Raw genomic sequence first — 18,836 nt, 5'->3', positions numbered from 1 at the left:
ATTAATAAGAAAACAATATTGTACAATTCAGTTGGAGAATCATAAAATTTGACATAAAACTTCATATTGCTACATTAGTCGTCAATTGTAATTTGACTATTATAATTTGGCATTTTATTGAAAATGATCTTTGTTAATATCTTTATTGATCAAATATTTGGAATATTGTGCTATTAATCAGGTTGCTGCTAAGCCCATTAAAAGGCTAAAATTAATAACGAAGGAACGGACTACGAATTTTGAATGAGTTTATGTAAACAGGGACCAGTCCTCCGTATGTTCCTTTGGTCATAGTTGTACTTGAGACCTCAAAACTTCTCTATGTTTTCCTCTCCGCATCAGATCTTCTTTCCATCCGACGGTCGAAGTGTGTGAAATATAAAAATAGGATTGTGATCACCAAGAAAAACTGGACACTAAGAATTCAAAAGGGCGTGAGAGAGCATATGGACTTTTTTAACCGGTTACTGTCCGAACTGGTCTGAAGCCTCCGTATGGACCGTACAAATAAGACGGCTGTATAAATTATTACAGACTAGAGATTCCCTACATGCGAGTGCACCGTAAACATAGAAACGTGTCAGAACATAAGGGGCATGTCATCATAGTAAGCGGTAATAATATTATTCCTTCCGTCCTTTCGTACTTTCGTCCTACCATCCACTGGCAAGCGAACACGTGTAGCAGTGCGCAGGGTTGCGCCCATCGGAGCACTGATGTTTCGTTAAACATACGGCACTAAAGCCATAATGTGGGGCCCGCAAATGTTTTCACTTTTCTGTGGTCAGCTCTCCACACATGTGCGGATGGACTGTTTTTAGTCACATGTGGTGGGCCCAACTTTGTATTTTGCTGTGCTTGGTTGTCAAGTTCCTAAAGCACGTTTGCTTTTTAAGCTTTCTCTGAAACGGCCCTTAATACTGCACTTTAACGGTATTTCTCTTTAGTTGTAAGTAAGAAGTATTATTTTCAATTCTTGTCAAATACAAATTTAAATAACATTATTCTTCACTCATTGTGAAATTTAACCCACATTTTCCTCTCAGTATAAATAATATCATTTGTAAAAAAATAAAAATAAAACCTTTATCCAAAACGAGTAAAGTTAAAAAAGTCATTTATGTAAAGCACGTGACCAAAACCATGTTTGCAAGTGTTTTTTTTTTCTTTTTTGGAGTTCTGCAATTGCTTTTAAAATGATAAATAAAACGTTCAACCGAAAATAAATAAATAAATAAAAATGAAAAAGTGTTTCTGTTATAAACATCGTTTTTCCGTAATCATAATCGTAACCAATGTCAAACATACACATGATCAAGCAAGAATATGATCATTTTAAATAAGTATCAAAAAGTGTTGGAGCAAATACGTGCAGTCTTCTGTAAGCCACATAATTTATTTACACGTGAATATATATGTATGTATGTATGTAGTCATCAAAATATCTACGTTGAACAAAAATATCCAAAGAAATGGATAAAGAGATCAACGCTGATGCAGCCACTCCTGAATTGCAGAACGAAGAGCGTGGTTAGGGACGAGATTCTTGTGTTCAAGCTTAAGATTTGTCATGGGCGATGTGTCGTGACCACTGTCCAACCATCCTTTCAAAGCTTCTGCTTCGTAAGTGAAACCGTCCGCTGCAACATGCGGATCCTGCATGACTTCCTGCAAGTATGCATATAAGAGGAACGCATTTTACTTGACGACATATTCAGTTAATTAATGAAATTCTTCAAACAAATAAGAATGCTCGGAAACTATATTCCTTGTAGATCGATAAGCCTGTGTATACATCAAGTATTTCTCAATCAATATAATATAGTCATTATGACAATGTTAATGCAATATATAATCAAATAATGAACAGAGCTTACCTGGAAAATGGGACAAATAAAATATGAAGGAGGTTGGAAATGCTCTTCAGTACCCAACAGGAATGATGATGAGCAACCACATGAAGCCCTCATGGGTTCAAGTACCCTCCAGACATCCGATACAAGGTCCGCCCTGCACTTCCGGCTCATCTCACAACACCTTAATGCCAAGCAAGCCAACTGTTCAGCCTGTACAAATGGCCAATCCCCAGCCAAAGGATCCAAGAGCATTTCCAACTTTCCGGAATCTAATGCACACTGCACTTCCTTTGTTATCCCCAAAGCTTGTTTCCCAGTCAGCAACCGTAGTAGTATAATTCCAAATGAGTAAACATCTGACTTTGGCGTAAGCTCTCCTGATGAGAGGAACTCAGGATCCATGTATGCGAAAGTGCCCTTTGGTTGAGTTATGCAACTGTGTATTGTGTTGTTGCTTGAACCCTCCCCACGAGACAACAGACGACAGATTCCAAAGTCGCTGAGTTTGCTAACAAAGTTAGCATCTAGTAGAATATTGGACGGTTTTAAATCACCGTGCACTATGCTGTGAGGTTTACTGGAATGGAGAAAGATTAGGACGGAGCACAACTCTGTGGCAATTCGTATTCGAGTCTGCCATGACAAAGGGGAAGCATTGTCCTTGCAGCTGAGTCGATCTTCAAGACTTCCATTTGGGAGATACTCATAGATAAGAGTGCAAGCTTCTGGGCAGGCACCAATGAGTGTGACAAGATTGGAGTGTCTTAACTTACTTAATACATCCACCTGAGAAGCATCAACTAAATTTGGTAAATTGGCAAACATGCAAATTAAAGTACTTTCCAAGCAGTTTAATTCTTCCAATTTTAAGTTGTAAAATATATATTTGTAAAAAAGACATCAAAGGAAAAAAGCTGCCTAACATTGAAAGTTCTGGCATCTGCAAAGCAATAAAATCTAAAACATTTCACATGCTCAATTTTTAACTTCTGAACGGCGATGCCAGCACATGCTATTGACTCTAAACGTACATAGTAAAGATAGAAATGCAACAAAGAGAGAGAACAGGTGATAGTATAGTAAAGGAAACTATATGAAAACCATATATAATTAGTGTAGTTTTCAGCTCATTGTATCTCATTCGTTACTTTCTCAACTTCGTCATCTCTCCCTCATTCATCCACATTCCCCGCCCTTAAAAGTAAATAAATATGACATAATCCGACGGTCTCTAAATTATTGCATCAAAGAAACAAGAAATGCATCCTAAAAAAGGTTTAGTTTCTTGGCTAGTCCACTGGATGATCAAGAAATCACTAAGGTAACCTATTAAATGCATCAACCCAGAAACTACCCCAATATGTTCTTAGTACGTGGACAAATCAGTGTTTTAAAAAATGCGCCTCGAGGCGGCCCTTGGAGGCAGGCGGCAGCAATTTCGCCTCTGTTTTTTTTTTTTTGTGGAGTAGGCGGAAACTCGCCTAGGCTTGGTCGGGGCATGCGTGTTTGACTGAGAATTTTCAGGACCCTTCAGCAATCCAAAATCTTGCTTGAAATTTGAAATTTTCAGGGAAACCTCTGCTCTGGTTCTGTGTTGCAGCGGCGTCTTCATGAAGAAGACAACCGCACAAAGAAGAAGAGGGATTTTTTTTTTTTATTTATAAATGACCTGGCCTAAAACAATGTCGTTATGGCCAAGTCTAATTTTTATTTTTTTATAATCACAGCAGGTCCCCTCCTTCCCCACCCAATACCCGAGTCTCTCTGCTATATTTCACCCAATACCCATTGCCCAATTCCTCAAACCCTAAATTCTCAATCCCAATCCCATATTTCGAATTTACCCCAATCTCATACCTCAATTTATTTCAAAATTCAAGTAAGCTTTTTAGTAATCTAATCTCAATTTGGTACCAGAAAGTTTGATTGTTTGTTTTCTTGTTGGTTAATTTGTTTTACAAAGAATACTATTATATATATATAAAAAATTTGAGGTCCTGTGAGGCTTCGCCTCTCGCTTCAAGGCTTTAGCCTAGACAGGGCTATCCATAACAATTAGACTCCTGATTATAAAATTTCACTTCGAACCCTAATATAAATTACTGCAAGTAAGGGGGAGCATACAATATTCAGGTTATCGTACCTCTTGCTGAAACTCTGAGGGGCCTTGCATACTCTGAGCATTTAGCATTTTTATAGCAACCTGGGTGTGACGTAGGGAACCTTTAAAAATGCTCCCATATCCCCCTTCTCCGATCTTCAGAGATGGGTTAAAGCCTTGAGTTGCTTCTTCAATCTCTGCCAATGAGAACTCAGAGAAGAACCGAGGCATGTGTGCGCTCGAGGCTTCTCCTTGTTTTTTCCTCAGCTCCTCAGCTTCTCTAAGTGCATTGTCACGCTCCACCTGCAACTCATCCCGTTCTCTTTTGTAATTTTGTAAAAGTTCCACAGCTGAGATAACCTTCTGCTCCAAGCTCATGACCATCTGATTAGACTCTGCAATTTGGCTCTCAAGTACTAATTTCTGATCTAGGGCAGCCCTCAATTCTTCCATGACTTCATCTCGTCGCTTCTTCATCTTTTCAAGTTCTTGTCTCTCTTTTGCCAGTGCTTCTTCCATTTCTTTCCTTTGTCTCAACTCCTCATTATATAAGACCTCTGATGCTTTAGCCTGTGAATACAACAATTCACAAGTTTCTGTTTACGGAGTTTTTGGCTATGAAAAAAGAACAGAGATCATGGAACATATTATGTTTTCTTTTCCAAATTACATGTAACCAATAATTTTATGCAGTTTAATGCAATGCCAAAGCCACTAGCACTTTAAGTGGTACAAGATCAACTACAAGCATCAGAGAAATATTAGGGGGTTGGGGAAGTGTTGGCACATATGCCTCTGCCTCTAAGAATCACCACCATAGAAGAAAAAAGTTGACATTTTGCTAGGAATAATGCAAAGGATTCTGTTCATATTCGCTTCTTAGATGATCAAGTTCTATGATAGTCAACTGAACGTAGCCAATTCTAGATATAACCTTATTTGATGAACAATTTAATGTGTATGTTACATCTGTAAGTATTGGAGAACAGAAGAGAAGAAAAGATAACTTTTATGATTTATGTTGGGGGAAAATGGAAAGGGTAGAAGGAAGCGCCAAATAGAAAAGAGTCTTTACCCTCCGTATAGCGTCAATGGCATCTTTTTCAGCTTTCCCACGCCTAATTCCCTCCTGAAATGCATCTCTCTTTGCATTTTCAGCCTCTGACATCGCTTGTTCAAGATGATCGTACAGAGTATCATCTACATTTCCATCCTGCTAGACCATCAAGGGTTTTAAATTAACTCAGTTGATTCTTTCTAAGGTGACAGTTGAAGTACTAATTCCAGAATTTAAATTCAGCACATGAAACATGCAGATGGTTCATGAAAAATCTATGCACGCCCAAGGGTAGTTTCGCACTTACCAATACACTGGGAGGGGATGAGTGATTAAGATCTTTAAAATGAGAAAGTGAGTGTGAGTCACTTGACCCATTTTCACTTCCCTCAGCTTTCTCATACTGAATCAAAGCTAAATCGCCCAATCCAGCAGAAGAGCCTGTTGAATATCCTGAAACACTCCTACTTGATACCTGATCCCATTCCACAGGACTTGCTCCTGGTTCATAACTACATCTTGGAGTTGAAAACCCGTCAGTACCATCTGTGTAAGTGACATCTGTTGTGCTGCTTCCATTCCCCAAATTTATCGATCTTACCCTGCGGAACAAATCTTGAGCTGGATTGGTGAGTTTTGGTCGATTATTCCGCTTGATTGTAACAGATCGTGATCTAAAGTGGTGCGGTGACTGTTCTATATCAGTGTTTGGACTTGGTCGCAGCAATGGAATCTCTGTATCAAGTCCATCTGAATTCCCTTCCCTATTTTATCACAGTATATGCATTAGTATTCATGATCATCAAAATCAAACAACAGTTCATGATTTAAAAGAAAATAGGTGTTGAGAAGAAATTTATTTGTACAGTTATAATTATAATAACCATTACGCAAACAATTAAAAACCATATGGATGTTTTGAAGCTTGGATTTTCTGTATGTAATGATAAATAACAGAAGTATCAAGAAAAAACCTTTTTCTTTAGTATTTTAGTTTTATTTTCTAAGAAGTTTCAAGTAAACCTGGTGTGTATAAGGTGCCCCTTGCAAATAAATTGTATGTGACAGGAAACAGGTGCTTGTTGGCGGACGTATATGGCTTTCTTGGACCTGAGGTCCATCATTTTCCTGCAATGTTAAATTGTGATTGAGCAATCTCAATGTAAAGGATTCATATATAAACTCTTCTGTTGGAAATCCCATCAGAAGGGGAAAGAAAACAAAAATCTCATCTATGCTGGATGTATACAAAATGCATCATTAAAGCACATCCGGGGTAATTAAACATTTGAAAATGTTCATAGGACTAAAAAAATAACAGACAAAAGGCATAAATACCTTGAATGGTGCTTGTCCGCTGCTGCTCCCATAACAAGTTTCCTGATCCCATGCTGAGAGATGAGTTCCACAATTTCCTTCTCAATACAGTCCATTTCAGTATGTATTTCTTCAGCCCGAATCTACATTGGACAGTCGAAAGCAAAATATATCATAAAACTTGGCATTTTACAAAGCATTTGAAAGGGATCTCCTAAACTAACAAAATTTTAAGTTTTGCAACATATGACAATACAAGAATACATTCTTTTATGCTACGATGTACTAACTTTGTAACCTGTATCTTGTTATTCAAACTTCTTTAAGAAAAATTGTTCTATTTTGTACAAGAAAACAAGGGAAGAGGCAGAGGAAAAAATACCCCCATTTGGCGACATATACGAAGGTATTCATCGAGAATCTTATTCATGTGTTGCCTTTCTATTTCCCGATATGCTCGAACTTCCTGGTCCTTCAGTGAGCTTGCTGGGAACCTCGTCCCCACTGCAAATCAAGGAAACAGCAGAAAATTAAATCCAGTCGGAATCCCTAAAACAGAAAGGCAGAATAGAAACTTTGGCATACAAAGTATCTGATTCAAACCCCAGCCAACTCATGAAACATTTGATTGTGCCTAATTTACTTTATATATATACATATACACACTTCTCTACTTTGCTTCAATTTTTGGCAAATTTCTCGAATTGCTCGTGCTACCCATCAAACCGAAAACCATGGTCCTCAACAGACAGCATTATCAAGCTAGTAATTGTGAGTTGAACAAATTATATCAGCAGAGTAATTCCAACAAGTTACAAGATTCTTATTACAACATTCACCAAACAAAACATGTGTGTGACTGCAGACTTACTCAAGGGAATCATCTGAGCTGGCTGGTGAACATGAAGTATGCAGATTTTCTTCCCTCCTGAATTATGTACCGCCCACAACAGAGTTGATTTGCTATCTTTCACATCTTTTCCCACTGCAACATAGATCATATCTTCGATTATCTGCTGCCACCGCCACCGGCTCCTCCACAATCTCTCCGCCGCGAGCCATGTATGCTGAAATATCAGGGTACCTTATCTGTTCTGCTGGTTGAGCAATTGCAGGCACAGAACTCACTACAGCAATGGCCAAAAGCTATTGAACATCCCAAGCATCAAAGCCTACCTATCTATGAATTTCCCTCTCAATCTTTCTCCAAAACTTTACATTCCTCTAAAACCCCTCTTTTTCCTGGACTTTTAGAACTTGATCATCAATTTTTCACTCTACCCACACAAATTTATCTCTCCACAAATTCAACTCACTCTTGCTCCTCTTCAAACTACTTATCAAAATTACACTCTACCCAGAAATTAATACAGCAAGGGCAAGCAAATTCAACTCGGAAAAATAAACCCACTTCTCCAAATCAAGAAATTTACCAAAATCTCACACATCCCAGTCCAGATTTTTCCCTATAAACTCAAAATTTAACCAATTCAGCAAAGAAATCACCACCCAATCTGATAAATTGAACTTATTTCCCAATCCAGAAACTCTATGCCATAAAACTCCCACACCCAGAAAGCGGAATTCAACTCTCCACTCCCTAAAGTGAACCAAAAGGGCTAGTAGAAACAAATGGATGAACGAAGAAATACAAAGGGGGTGATGGTTCTTGAAGGTCGCTATCGATATGATTAGGTCGTCTAAATTAGATTGCTTGTCTTAATTGTCCGTTGAAACAGGCTCCTACATTAGAGACAGTATATTAAAGATGGGATTCAAGGAAGTTACTTTAACAATTCCATGGCAGGCTCCAGTTTTGCTCGAGTCCACTCACTGCCTCGGCTCTCGGCGGCTCAGCCCCTCTCTCTCTCTCTCTCTCTCTCTCTCTCTTTCTGCTGACTCTGCTCGCATAGCTTCTTGAGGTTGAAGAGACGGAATCCACTGTTTTGGAGTGGGACCACAAATGAGCTGTCATTCCCGGTAGGTACTAATTTTTCAGTGTATTTGGACCAAAATACCACTTGAAAGTTGAATGCCTATTTTACCGTTTTAAGCTACCCTAATTCAGGATGGTATCTCAAAAAAAATTCAGGATGGTATGAGTTAAAAATAAATGTCTATCCATCAAAGTCATTAGTTTTGTACATGTTTGTAAATTGTTGGGCGATAACTATTACGGAGACTCTCAAAGTGACATTCACAGTTTAACATTAATTTAAGTGCCAACGTCATAAAATATTACATCAAAAACATGAGATGACAGAAAATTCATAAAGAGTACTATTTTTTAGATTAACTCCATAGTAGTTCTCATTGTTGAGCTATTCTTGTCAAAGATTCTCCAATTATGTTCTGTTTTAAAATCAAATTTAGTTAAAATCTACAAAATTATTTTAGGAGCTCCTTCTAAATTTTACTCCAATCATACTCTCTAATTTAGGAAGTTAATATAATTTTCAACCCATAAAAAATAAGTTTTTCATAAAAGAATAGTTCCTATCATACTCTGTAATTTAGGATCTCAATTAGGCAACCTATAGAAGATGTTCTCATTTGATTTTATGGTGAAACCTCAACTGCCTTCCATAGTTAGTAATTATACATGTATGTATTTTTTTTAAAATACTTTCATTTTCTATACATGTTTTAGTAATTCGTTAAATTGCACAATTTTTTTGTAAATACGAACATATGATGCACGTACATTTGTACATTTCACATTTAATACACATTATTTAACACGTTTTTAAATAACAAATTTATCAATAATGCACAATTTTTTGTCATGTCTTGTTTTGAAATACTAGCAAACATCATGAAAATGTAACTAGCAGCCCATCGCCCAAATAAAATAGGCTTATTTTTAGCTACACTTGCTGCCATTTTGCCTCTTGAAATGTTAAAATCGTCACTTTACTCTTTAGAACTCGATTTTGATCTCAATTTGCTTCCTAAAACTCATAACTCACTAGTTTACTCCTTGAAACTCAAAATTCGCTTTACACTGCCTTGTTTCTATTTTTTTTTTTTTTTAACAAACGATATTGTCTATACTAAGGGGTAAATGAGTAGGCTAAGCCTCATAATAAGCTAGCACTAATGTGGCTCAACTCCACCTTTAGGGATAATTGAACCTCAAACTTGAATACCACTACACCATAGCACTAGTGATCATTAGACAATTTTACCCCTAGTGCGATTTCTTTATGTTTATTGGTTGTTTTGGGTTCCTTGTTGGCATGTTTTTGGGCCACACACACACTAACCTACACCCACACCCTATCCCGTGCCCAGTTCCCTTCCCATTTCCTCCTCCATCGTACGGACACACACATAAACCTATCAAACCTTCACAGAACGAAGGTATAAAGTACATATTCATGCTCGTGAGGCTCGTGGGAGTCCAACCATACCCATTTCAGGTAAGAATACCTTCGTTTTCACGTTGAACTGAGGTTGCCCGATTTTGGTACTGTTCATGCACACGTAATTTCTCATGTTTTTGGGAATTTCAAGCTTGTAGGGAGCTTGGTGAGGTCCCTAGGAGGCTCGGGGTGGTTCGTTTGAAGGTTTTGGACGTCGGGATGACGAGTTTCGAGGTTGGCCGGAGTTGGGGTGATTTTTCAGGTGAGATTTTGTGGATTTTAGCACTTGAAAATGGTATGGTTGTGTTCCTTTCGTTGTAAGCTTCATTTTGGTACCAATTTTGTGAAATTTGGGTGAAAAACGAAGAAGTTACAAAGGTTTGAAATTTTCCCGATTTTCCAGCGCCGGCGACGGCGCTGGAGCCTCGCCGGAGAAGATGACAGAATATTCCGTCAAATCTGACGGAATATTCCTGACGCCGTTGACGGAAACCGTTAGAGATAACGGAATATACCTGACGGCGTCAGTTGATGCCGTTAGCGTGCCAGGCACGTGCCTGCGCGTGGCCGGCGCGTGCGACGGTGAAAAATTATTTTAAAAATATGGGGATGTTCCTGAGGTTGAGTAGATCACGTTGGTGTATTCATACACCCCATTTGAGCATTGTATGAAAAGTTATTCCTTAAGTTGGGTTATGTGCTTTAAAATTAACGTTTTTATAGTTGTTTCGCATATAGGTGATACCTATCCCGAGGACGAGCGTGGTCACTCAAGGTAGGGGGGTTACGACCCTTCCACATATCAGTGAGTGGGCTTTTGGTTTTCCGTATATACCTATATACTTATATTTTCCCAGAAAATGATTTGAAATGTTTATTCGTTAAATGCCATATATTATATTGCCGTTTGTTATGCATAGTTACTTGCATTTGTATATGTGTGTGTATTGGTGTTGCGGACGCACAGGTAAGTGCCAGGTGAGTTGTGATTTATGTTTACATTTAGTGGTGATTTGTGATACATAGAGAGCTCATAACCTGCACCCCCGGTGTCAGTGCTCCCGCCCTGAGTTAGGCACAGTCCTTCACGTGTTGTTCACCTCCCGCACCACATGCTCAGCTTAGATCCAAGTTAGGTGCACAATCCTGTCGTACAGACCACTTTAGGTGGTTCCGACTCGTAGGTAACCCGCGATTATTCGCCCAGCCTTCACGTGATCGTAGCACTAAAGCGTACTTATTTTACACCCAAGCCTGTCGTATAGACGACCTTAGGTGGTTCCAACTCGTGTGCAGGTATAGATAGTGAGATTGAGATTTGAGCTCTAGATTCAGCCGTACAGGTCACGTTAGGTGACTCCGGTTGACAGATTAGATGATATTGATTCGATTTTACCTGAGCACTTGCATTTTACCTTGAGATTTTGGCATGGCGTATTCTTGAGCATGATTTATATATTTATATACTCTATTTTATGGGAAGTATATAGGTTTTACGGCGAGGGGTTAGAACTTATTTATTAAATGGTTTTCGAAAAGCTTTGTTTTTGCCCAGTCACGCTTTTGTTTTGCGCCCCTCCAGGTTCTAGTTGGCTAGCACGTGTGGTGGTTTCCCTGAGGATTTCCCCGGCATATCTGACAGACGATCACCAGCGTAGGACCACCTTCGGGTGTACTTTTGTTGCGTCATTTTCTCCCGGATTGCTTTAGGCTTTATGCTCTGAAATAAGTGTCGCACTTACGCTTGCACTTGTTTTTATTACTCTATGTAAGCTAGTTTTATTTATCTGTACTATTTATATTACTATTTTATTTTGCTTCCGCACTGTGCACATGGTTACGTCAATTCCACATGACGGCCAGCATGCCCTGATCTCGATCGGGGTGTGTCAATAGCACTAAGTGACTCATTGTTTCTATTTTTCAATGAAACTAATGATAAGGTGTTGAAGATGGAGGGAGAAGAGATGAATGTATGGGCAACAATTAGAGAGAAATGAGAGAGGGCTCGGAGAGATGAAACCTAGAAATTGTTATTGCTATTTTTCTTACTTCTTATTTTTGTTAATATGTTATACAATGTTTGGAAATTAAAATTTTTACAGTATATGTGACACCATTTGATTAGATATGTGAGCTTTATACTTGTGCCATGTCAGTCATAAGTGTGCCTTAATTATGCTACATAAGTAAACTTAACTGTTATTTAACAACATACATAGAAACAAACCAAAATGGAGTTAATATTGAGTTTCAGAGAGTAAAGCGACAACTTTGGAGAGTCAAGGGGAAAGTGAGATCGAATTCGAAGTTTTTGAGAGTAAAGTGACGACTTTGAAGTTTTATGGGGCAAAATGAGATTAAAATCGAGCTCTAGAGAGCAAAATAAAGACTTTTGAGTTTTGAGTTTCAAAAGACAAAATAAGATCGAAATCAAGTTTCAAATAACATAGTTAAAAATAAATCAATAAAATAGTCAAAGTCAACATATGTATGGACGAAACGTAAGACATATTGCAAAGGTACAAATATGGAATATCGTGTCGCATGTTTGTGATCCCTTCCCTTGAAAACGTCACGGACGGCTTTTGTCCGCGCCATTTGGAGCAACAGCTGCCACGCCTTCAGTTTCACCGCCATTTTGACTCTTCTGCTCGACAGTCCCTCCTCCCTAATTATTGTTGAAATATCGCACACCAATTATTTTTATTTTTTAAAGAATAGTTTAAATATCTTATTTCTGCTGTAATTAATATCGAGATCTTTTGCCAAACATGACGAATTGTTTAATTACTAAGTTTGAGACAATATCAGTATTGTTGGTAATGAATTTTTGGCACGTTTCTTTGATAATTTAATAATTGTTTTTGCACCGTAAGACCTACGCTGCCCATCTTAAAATATTAGAATAAATTATAATTGAAAAACAATTATTCAACGCTACAAATTAAAAATATTGATCGTGGATTGTCCTTATGCACTTGTGTTTTACTGCGCTAACATCTTCACTATCTTCTTTTGCTTGTTAATTAACAATAAGACAATAATCCATCATTGATCAAGACTGAAGAGATCCATCCATGCCGGGTTCTTCTTCTGCTTCCCCCCATGCCAAAAACTCCAAACTAGAAAGTACATGTTCACCTAGTTCGCGGGTTACTTGATTCTTGACAAACACAAAAAACCGAGAACTAAAAGGTACGTAACTATTTAACTAGTTTGCACATTACTTGAGTGTAACAACTAGAACGTTTGATGCCTCCCCGAAGTAAAACATGTTTGAAGGAGGTCTTTCAAGGAAGGGGTTCTCATTTATTTTTAAAAATAAGGATTAGTTGTGGGCCCCCCTCCCCCCACATTGAACCTCAATGATTCAGACTGTATATCTTTCAAGATCCTTGCAAAATATTAGCCAAATCAAAAATATTTGAGATATCTAATTGGGTTCAAAGAAATTAGCGAATACTTTGTTCAATAAGAAATAAAGAAATTTCTTCGTGATAATTAAATAGGTAAATATTTTCGGATTTAATTGAATTTTTGAAAGATGATCTATGAATCAAGACATACAAAATAGACGGTTCGGATCATTGAAGGTTGATATGGAATGGGTCCCACAAATAATCTAGATCCCTTTGCATAAATGGCCTGCAAACCTGACCCCTCTAGAAACAAAAATAACAAATGTCAATGCAAATTTCCGTCGTCTCTTGCTTTGATGAAAATGCACCTGCAAAACAATCCACACCCTTTATCAAAGACCTAAGCCTCACAAGCCCACGAGGTGAAGGGTTAGGCCAATGGATCTCCAATGCCTAAGTAGTTTCTCTAAAAAAACAAGGAAGTGTTTAGGGCTTTTTAGGGGTAGCAAAAGCTTACTGAAATTTGGTAGAATTTATGGGTAGAGGGCCGACCATGGTGTAAGGTTTTTACCATATACATAGAGGCATCTTATTGGCCAATGTGTACGGAGAGATGTATTAAATATAGGACTTAGGTGTTTAATTCTTATCTTTAATGTTTTGACTTTTCCTTGCCAAGGGCAAGTGAGCTGTGAGCAATCGTATTCAGCTGCATAAACCTTCAGGGGTGTTGAGCTGCGCGTGGGAGTATCTAAGGAGTCTGCCCATTTAATGAAGACAATATTGTCTTTCTTGAGCAAAAGTTCACATGTTGTCTCTAGAATTTTTGAGATTATTTTAGGCTCCAAAACAAAGATATAAGGAAAAGAGGTGGGGACATGAAACCTAACTTAATCTAAATTACATTACAAGAAATTTTACACTTGGGTACAAAGTGAGAGCACATTATATTGTCTATCTATGATTTTATCTTTTTTTATTTTGTTTATAATAGGGAATTGTTATTGGCACTCCAAAAATCTCATTTTATACTCCAAATTTTCTATAATTAGAAAGAAAAAAACATTTGTAAGTAGTGTAAAATGAGATTTTATGAGTGCTAATAACACTTCCCTTATAATATGACGATCCAATTATAAATAGAAATTTTATGAATTGAGCACAAAATGTGTTCAGCAGAATTCCTCATATCCTCGTGCTTGAGGAAAGTTGAACTATTTTAAAGGGAGAATTAGTTTAGGAACTTCTAGTATAAGGGTGCATTGTTGCTTAAAATGTGGTGGAAATAGTTTTATTGATTTGGACGTCATATGTCAAAACCCATTTCATCACGTCAAATGAATCAATTTTCTTTTTTTTCTAACAAATGATATTCCTTCCATACACTAAGGGGGTAGAGAAATGCGCTAATGTTCTCAATGAACTAGGAATAACGTGGTTCAAATTCGCCTTTGGCAAAAATTGAACCTAAAACCTCTCAATTACAAGTAAAGAAGAATACTACTAAACCGTAGTACGAGTGGCAATCAAATGAATCAATTACTTTGGTGAAATAACCAAGAAACTTCATGAAGATTGATTATGATTTTTAATTATTCCTCTTTACTAGTAAGTGAGAAGTCTTATGTTCGATTATTATTTAAGACGAGTTTGAACTACATTATTACTAGCCCATGTAAGGTTAAACCCCTCCATCCCTTTAGTATAATATCAGTTTGTTAAAAAAAATAAAAAATGTTTTTGACATGACAAAGACCGTAGGTATAATAAGAAGGAAAGAAAAAAAGGAAAAAGAAAAACTCACAGCTGCCAAATTGGATTTTGTTTTCACCTTGTTTGTTTGATGTCATTGAGTGAGTTTGAAATTCATGCACTCGATGGATACCTTCCCAAGTTACGTACTTCTTCATTTGATAAGTAAACACATGGACCAATCGGTTTGTGGATGGTATTATGTGTCAATCATCCTACTAGTATTAAAAGACCAAATCCAATGAACTTGTATACCGTTCAACTGATTATGAAATGTTTTAAGTTTAATTCACTCTTTTATTATCGACTATTTTAGTCGTCGATTAATTTAAGGTTACTTTCGTCTTCACCTGTTTGACATGTGGCTTTAGCATTAGAGACTCTTTTGTTTCTACATTGAATTTTTTTGGACATTCTGGTCTCCATGTTTATCTCCCTTCCTTTGATTTGTAATTTTCTTTTCCTAATCCTTTTGGTCCAAGAGCTTATATACCTTTCCAACATAGCCTCTTTTTTTTTTTCTTTTTCTCCATGTAGCTAGAATAGACTTAAATTGTATGGTATAATAGAAAAAAAATAGACCACTGAAATTGCTTTGGAATACACAAGTGGTGAATTTCTCTGGTGGTTAGAGTCTTTTTTTTCAATTTATTGCGAACAGGTTCAAACTCTCGTTTTGTAGTATAGATTAGTGTACAATATCACTTGTAAATAAAAAATTTGCATAATATATTACTATAGTCATTAGCCTATTGCATTTTTTTTAAAGCAACGGCAGCAAACTTTCATTGATAATTAGAAGACCAGTACATCTCATGCCGGGAGGGTAAGGCTGCCAGTCATTAGCACAACACAACATTTTTTTTTTTTTAATTATAAACGATATCACTACTTTAAGTTACACTAAAAAGAACTAGTAAAGTTTTTCATAATGTAGTGGGTTAAAGAGAAGACCTCATTCACCAACGTAATTACTAATACTAATACTCCGTTTATAAATGCAACACAATCTAAGAAAGCATAAATACGCAAAAACAATCAGATACGTCTAGCGAGGACCTTTACTTCTAACCTGATAATACTTCATTCTCTGTTAAGAAAAAAAATCTTAGATATATGATTTACTCTTTAATCAGAGTTAATCGACTTACTGTATGTTGATACCATTATAATTATTGGTTATGATGAGAATATTCCACAATCTGTTATCAGTGACTTAGGTGAAGTCTTTGAGATGAAAGACACGGTGCCCCGCTAACGGAAAAAATCTTAGATATATGATTTACTCTTTAATCAGAGTTAATCGACCAAAATATCTTCCAATAAGGGTTTGGATTCCTGTACAAGTTGACTAATTGGTGATAAACTGACTCATGAAGGCAAAAGTAAAGAGAGAAAAGTAAAAAAATATATATACATAAATAGCCAAAGAAAGGGACGTAAGCATTACCATTTGTTGATCAATTCGTCTGGTGATGAAACTTAATTAATTAATTACCTTAATTCGTCACCATCATTAAGCTTAGAGTAAAGGTTGATAAAAAATATAAATAAATAAATAAATAAAACTGATTTAAGGATAAACTAAACATAAACAAACCGTGGTTTGTGAAATATAAATTATAGTTATAAATCATTAAAATTATAAGATATTGGATGTTGCAGAAAGTATGTGCAGATTCCAGAACGAGTGCATAATCCACATAAAGTACAGTTGGTCCATCACCATGCCCATATGCACATAGAGAGAGTTACATACGAGTCCGGATCCGGTTGTGAGGATCCGGAGGATTCATGAATCGTGTCTGTTTATTCTACATTTTGAGGTCATAAATTATTTTAAATATTTTTATTTAAAAATAAACATAAATAATACTTGACAAAAACTGACCGCACGATATATGATGAAGGAACACGATTCATGGATCTCCACTATCCTCACCAAAAGGATCCGGAGAGGATCTTGTTGGGTTGCATACTGAAGAATTTAAAAGAAAAAGTAGTAAGCTAGTAGCACAGAGAAGGAGCCAAAAATATTTTTCAAAAATTCTGGAGGCGACGCGTGGATTTTATATCAAGAAAGACAGGATTGTCCTCATTGAATGGGCATGGTTCTCAAATACTCCAATGCCCAGCTCAACATCCTGAAGATTCAAGCAGCTGACTACGACTGCTCAAGATTCTCCTACTCGTGGCATGGAAAAGTCAAAGACATTAAAGATAGGATTAATCACCAAATCTTATATTTAATACATTCGTGATTAAAGAACAACTCAAACAAGTAAGGAATCCTCATCACCATCAATCAAGGATACTTACCTCATTATCCTAAGATATTATCTCCTAATTAAAACACTCACTGTTCTTAGAGAAACTAACTTAGGTATAGAGACCCATTGCCCAAATTCTTGGGCGTGTAAGGCTTTGGTCTTTGATTAAAAAGGTTGATTGTTTTGTAGGTACAAATTCGTCAAGATTGAAGACGGCGGATTTTTGCTACCACACAGATTGATTCCACTTGTATGTATCTTGATTAACAAATAAAGCTTACGTTAAAATCTCGTAAATAACAAGTTCGATCATTTTTTTTTCTTACTCTTTAGTGTAAGTATATGGTTGATTAAAAAAAAAAACCCTAAATTCATCAATAATATGTGAAAACAATTTTCTTATACCATTATACCAATAGTAATACCAACATGCTATGATACCCGCAGACATCAACCTAGCCAAATTGATAATAGTAGTGAGCTCCTTCTTCTACACCCAAATTTGATTCTCATTTTCAGTGGGTTAAATGAATTTAATATTGATTATCTTAATTTTTTGCTAAAACATATGTTTTGATATTTCGCAAAATTTTAATCAGCAGATATAATTGCATATATATACTATATAAATATGGGATAAGATCGAGGGACAAATATTTTTATACTTCTTTTTAGCTATTAGATTTTATAATATCCAAGGGTCTTGATTAAGAGTGATGTGAAGGATTTTGAACATTAAATGACGTGGATTATAATTAATAATATAAATAATAAATAAAACTAAAAATAATAAAAACTGGAAGAAAAAAAATAAGAAAGAACCGTAAGCGTTCGAACTTCAAATTTAAGGGGAGGGTAAGAGGCCTCCATTGCTTTGCCACATATGGATCTTCAACTGGTCTTTTTTTTCCTGATCTTTGGTAAAAAAAAAAAAAAAAAAAAAAAAAAACCCTTCCTGATCTCTTTACTCTACAAGCCCATGCGTTATTACCATTTATCGGGGGACATGTTTTCCCGTTCAGATTGTTCTTACGCTTGGCCAATGAGGGAAAAAATCGTTTTCTACAATCTAATTTATCACTCAAAGATATCAGAAAAAAAGAATTAGGGTTTCGGGTTTAGTTTTGTTTACCTAACAAAATGATTCAAAAGATCGAATGATAGCTTGATACGCTTTGTGTGATTCTTATTTTTATATCAATTGAATCAAATCAACATGGAGTGAAGACGATGGATTCTCTCCTCTCCTTCTTACGTTCGTGGCCAGTCACTATTCTTGGATTTCAACGTTGTTTTGATTTTTTTTTTTTTTTTGAGTTTAAATCTATTAGTTGATTCTTATTCATAATATATAACCCACTGTTTATTTATTAATTATAATCCATGTTGTCATCCATGTCACTTAACGTTTAAAATTTTCAACATTACTCTTAATCAAGACCATTGTAAGTGTTATAAAATCTAATGACTAAAAAGGAGTGTAAATATATTTGTCAAATTATTTGTCCCTTCAACCTATCCCTGTAAATATATATACACCCCTATGAAATTCTAGCATGCTTGAAACTGCCCAGCCCATGTCTCAACCGAGTCCACATTTTTCTGTGTTGATGATACAATGTATATGTTCAAAACTAAATCGTTTTAAGTGTTATACAAACGCTTTGAAAATGGATTTAATATATGAAATTAATATACTAATTAGTAATTAGAGCATTAACAATTGAGGATAATAAATGCATAGAAAATGGATTGA

At 36.3% G+C, this 18,836-nt stretch overlaps 1 protein-coding gene across 1 annotated transcript; it reads right to left on the bottom strand.

The window, feature by feature from the left end:
- Nucleotides 1-1,241: 1,241 nt before the first annotated feature.
- Nucleotides 1,242-7,787, bottom strand: LOC103932264 (U-box domain-containing protein 33). Its single transcript, XM_009341823.3, is given in 10 exon segments — nucleotides 1,242-1,668; nucleotides 1,878-2,642; nucleotides 4,000-4,527; nucleotides 5,033-5,170; nucleotides 5,322-5,778; nucleotides 6,038-6,142; nucleotides 6,353-6,474; nucleotides 6,714-6,835; nucleotides 7,203-7,353; nucleotides 7,355-7,787. Coding segments are annotated over 10 exon segments (2,610 nt in total). The 5' UTR covers nucleotides 7,394-7,787; the 3' UTR covers nucleotides 1,242-1,485.
- Between the last annotated feature and the right edge of the window lie 11,049 nt (nucleotides 7,788-18,836).

The sequence above is a fragment of a genome, unplaced genomic scaffold, assembly GCF_019419815.1.
Source record: "Pyrus x bretschneideri cultivar Hongxiangsu unplaced genomic scaffold, Pyrus_bretschneideri_v1 Contig4, whole genome shotgun sequence".
NCBI lineage: Eukaryota > Viridiplantae > Streptophyta > Magnoliopsida > Rosales > Rosaceae > Pyrus > Pyrus x bretschneideri.
The sequence above is the reverse complement of the archived record's forward strand: the minus strand, read 5'-3'. Positions and strand labels throughout refer to the sequence as shown.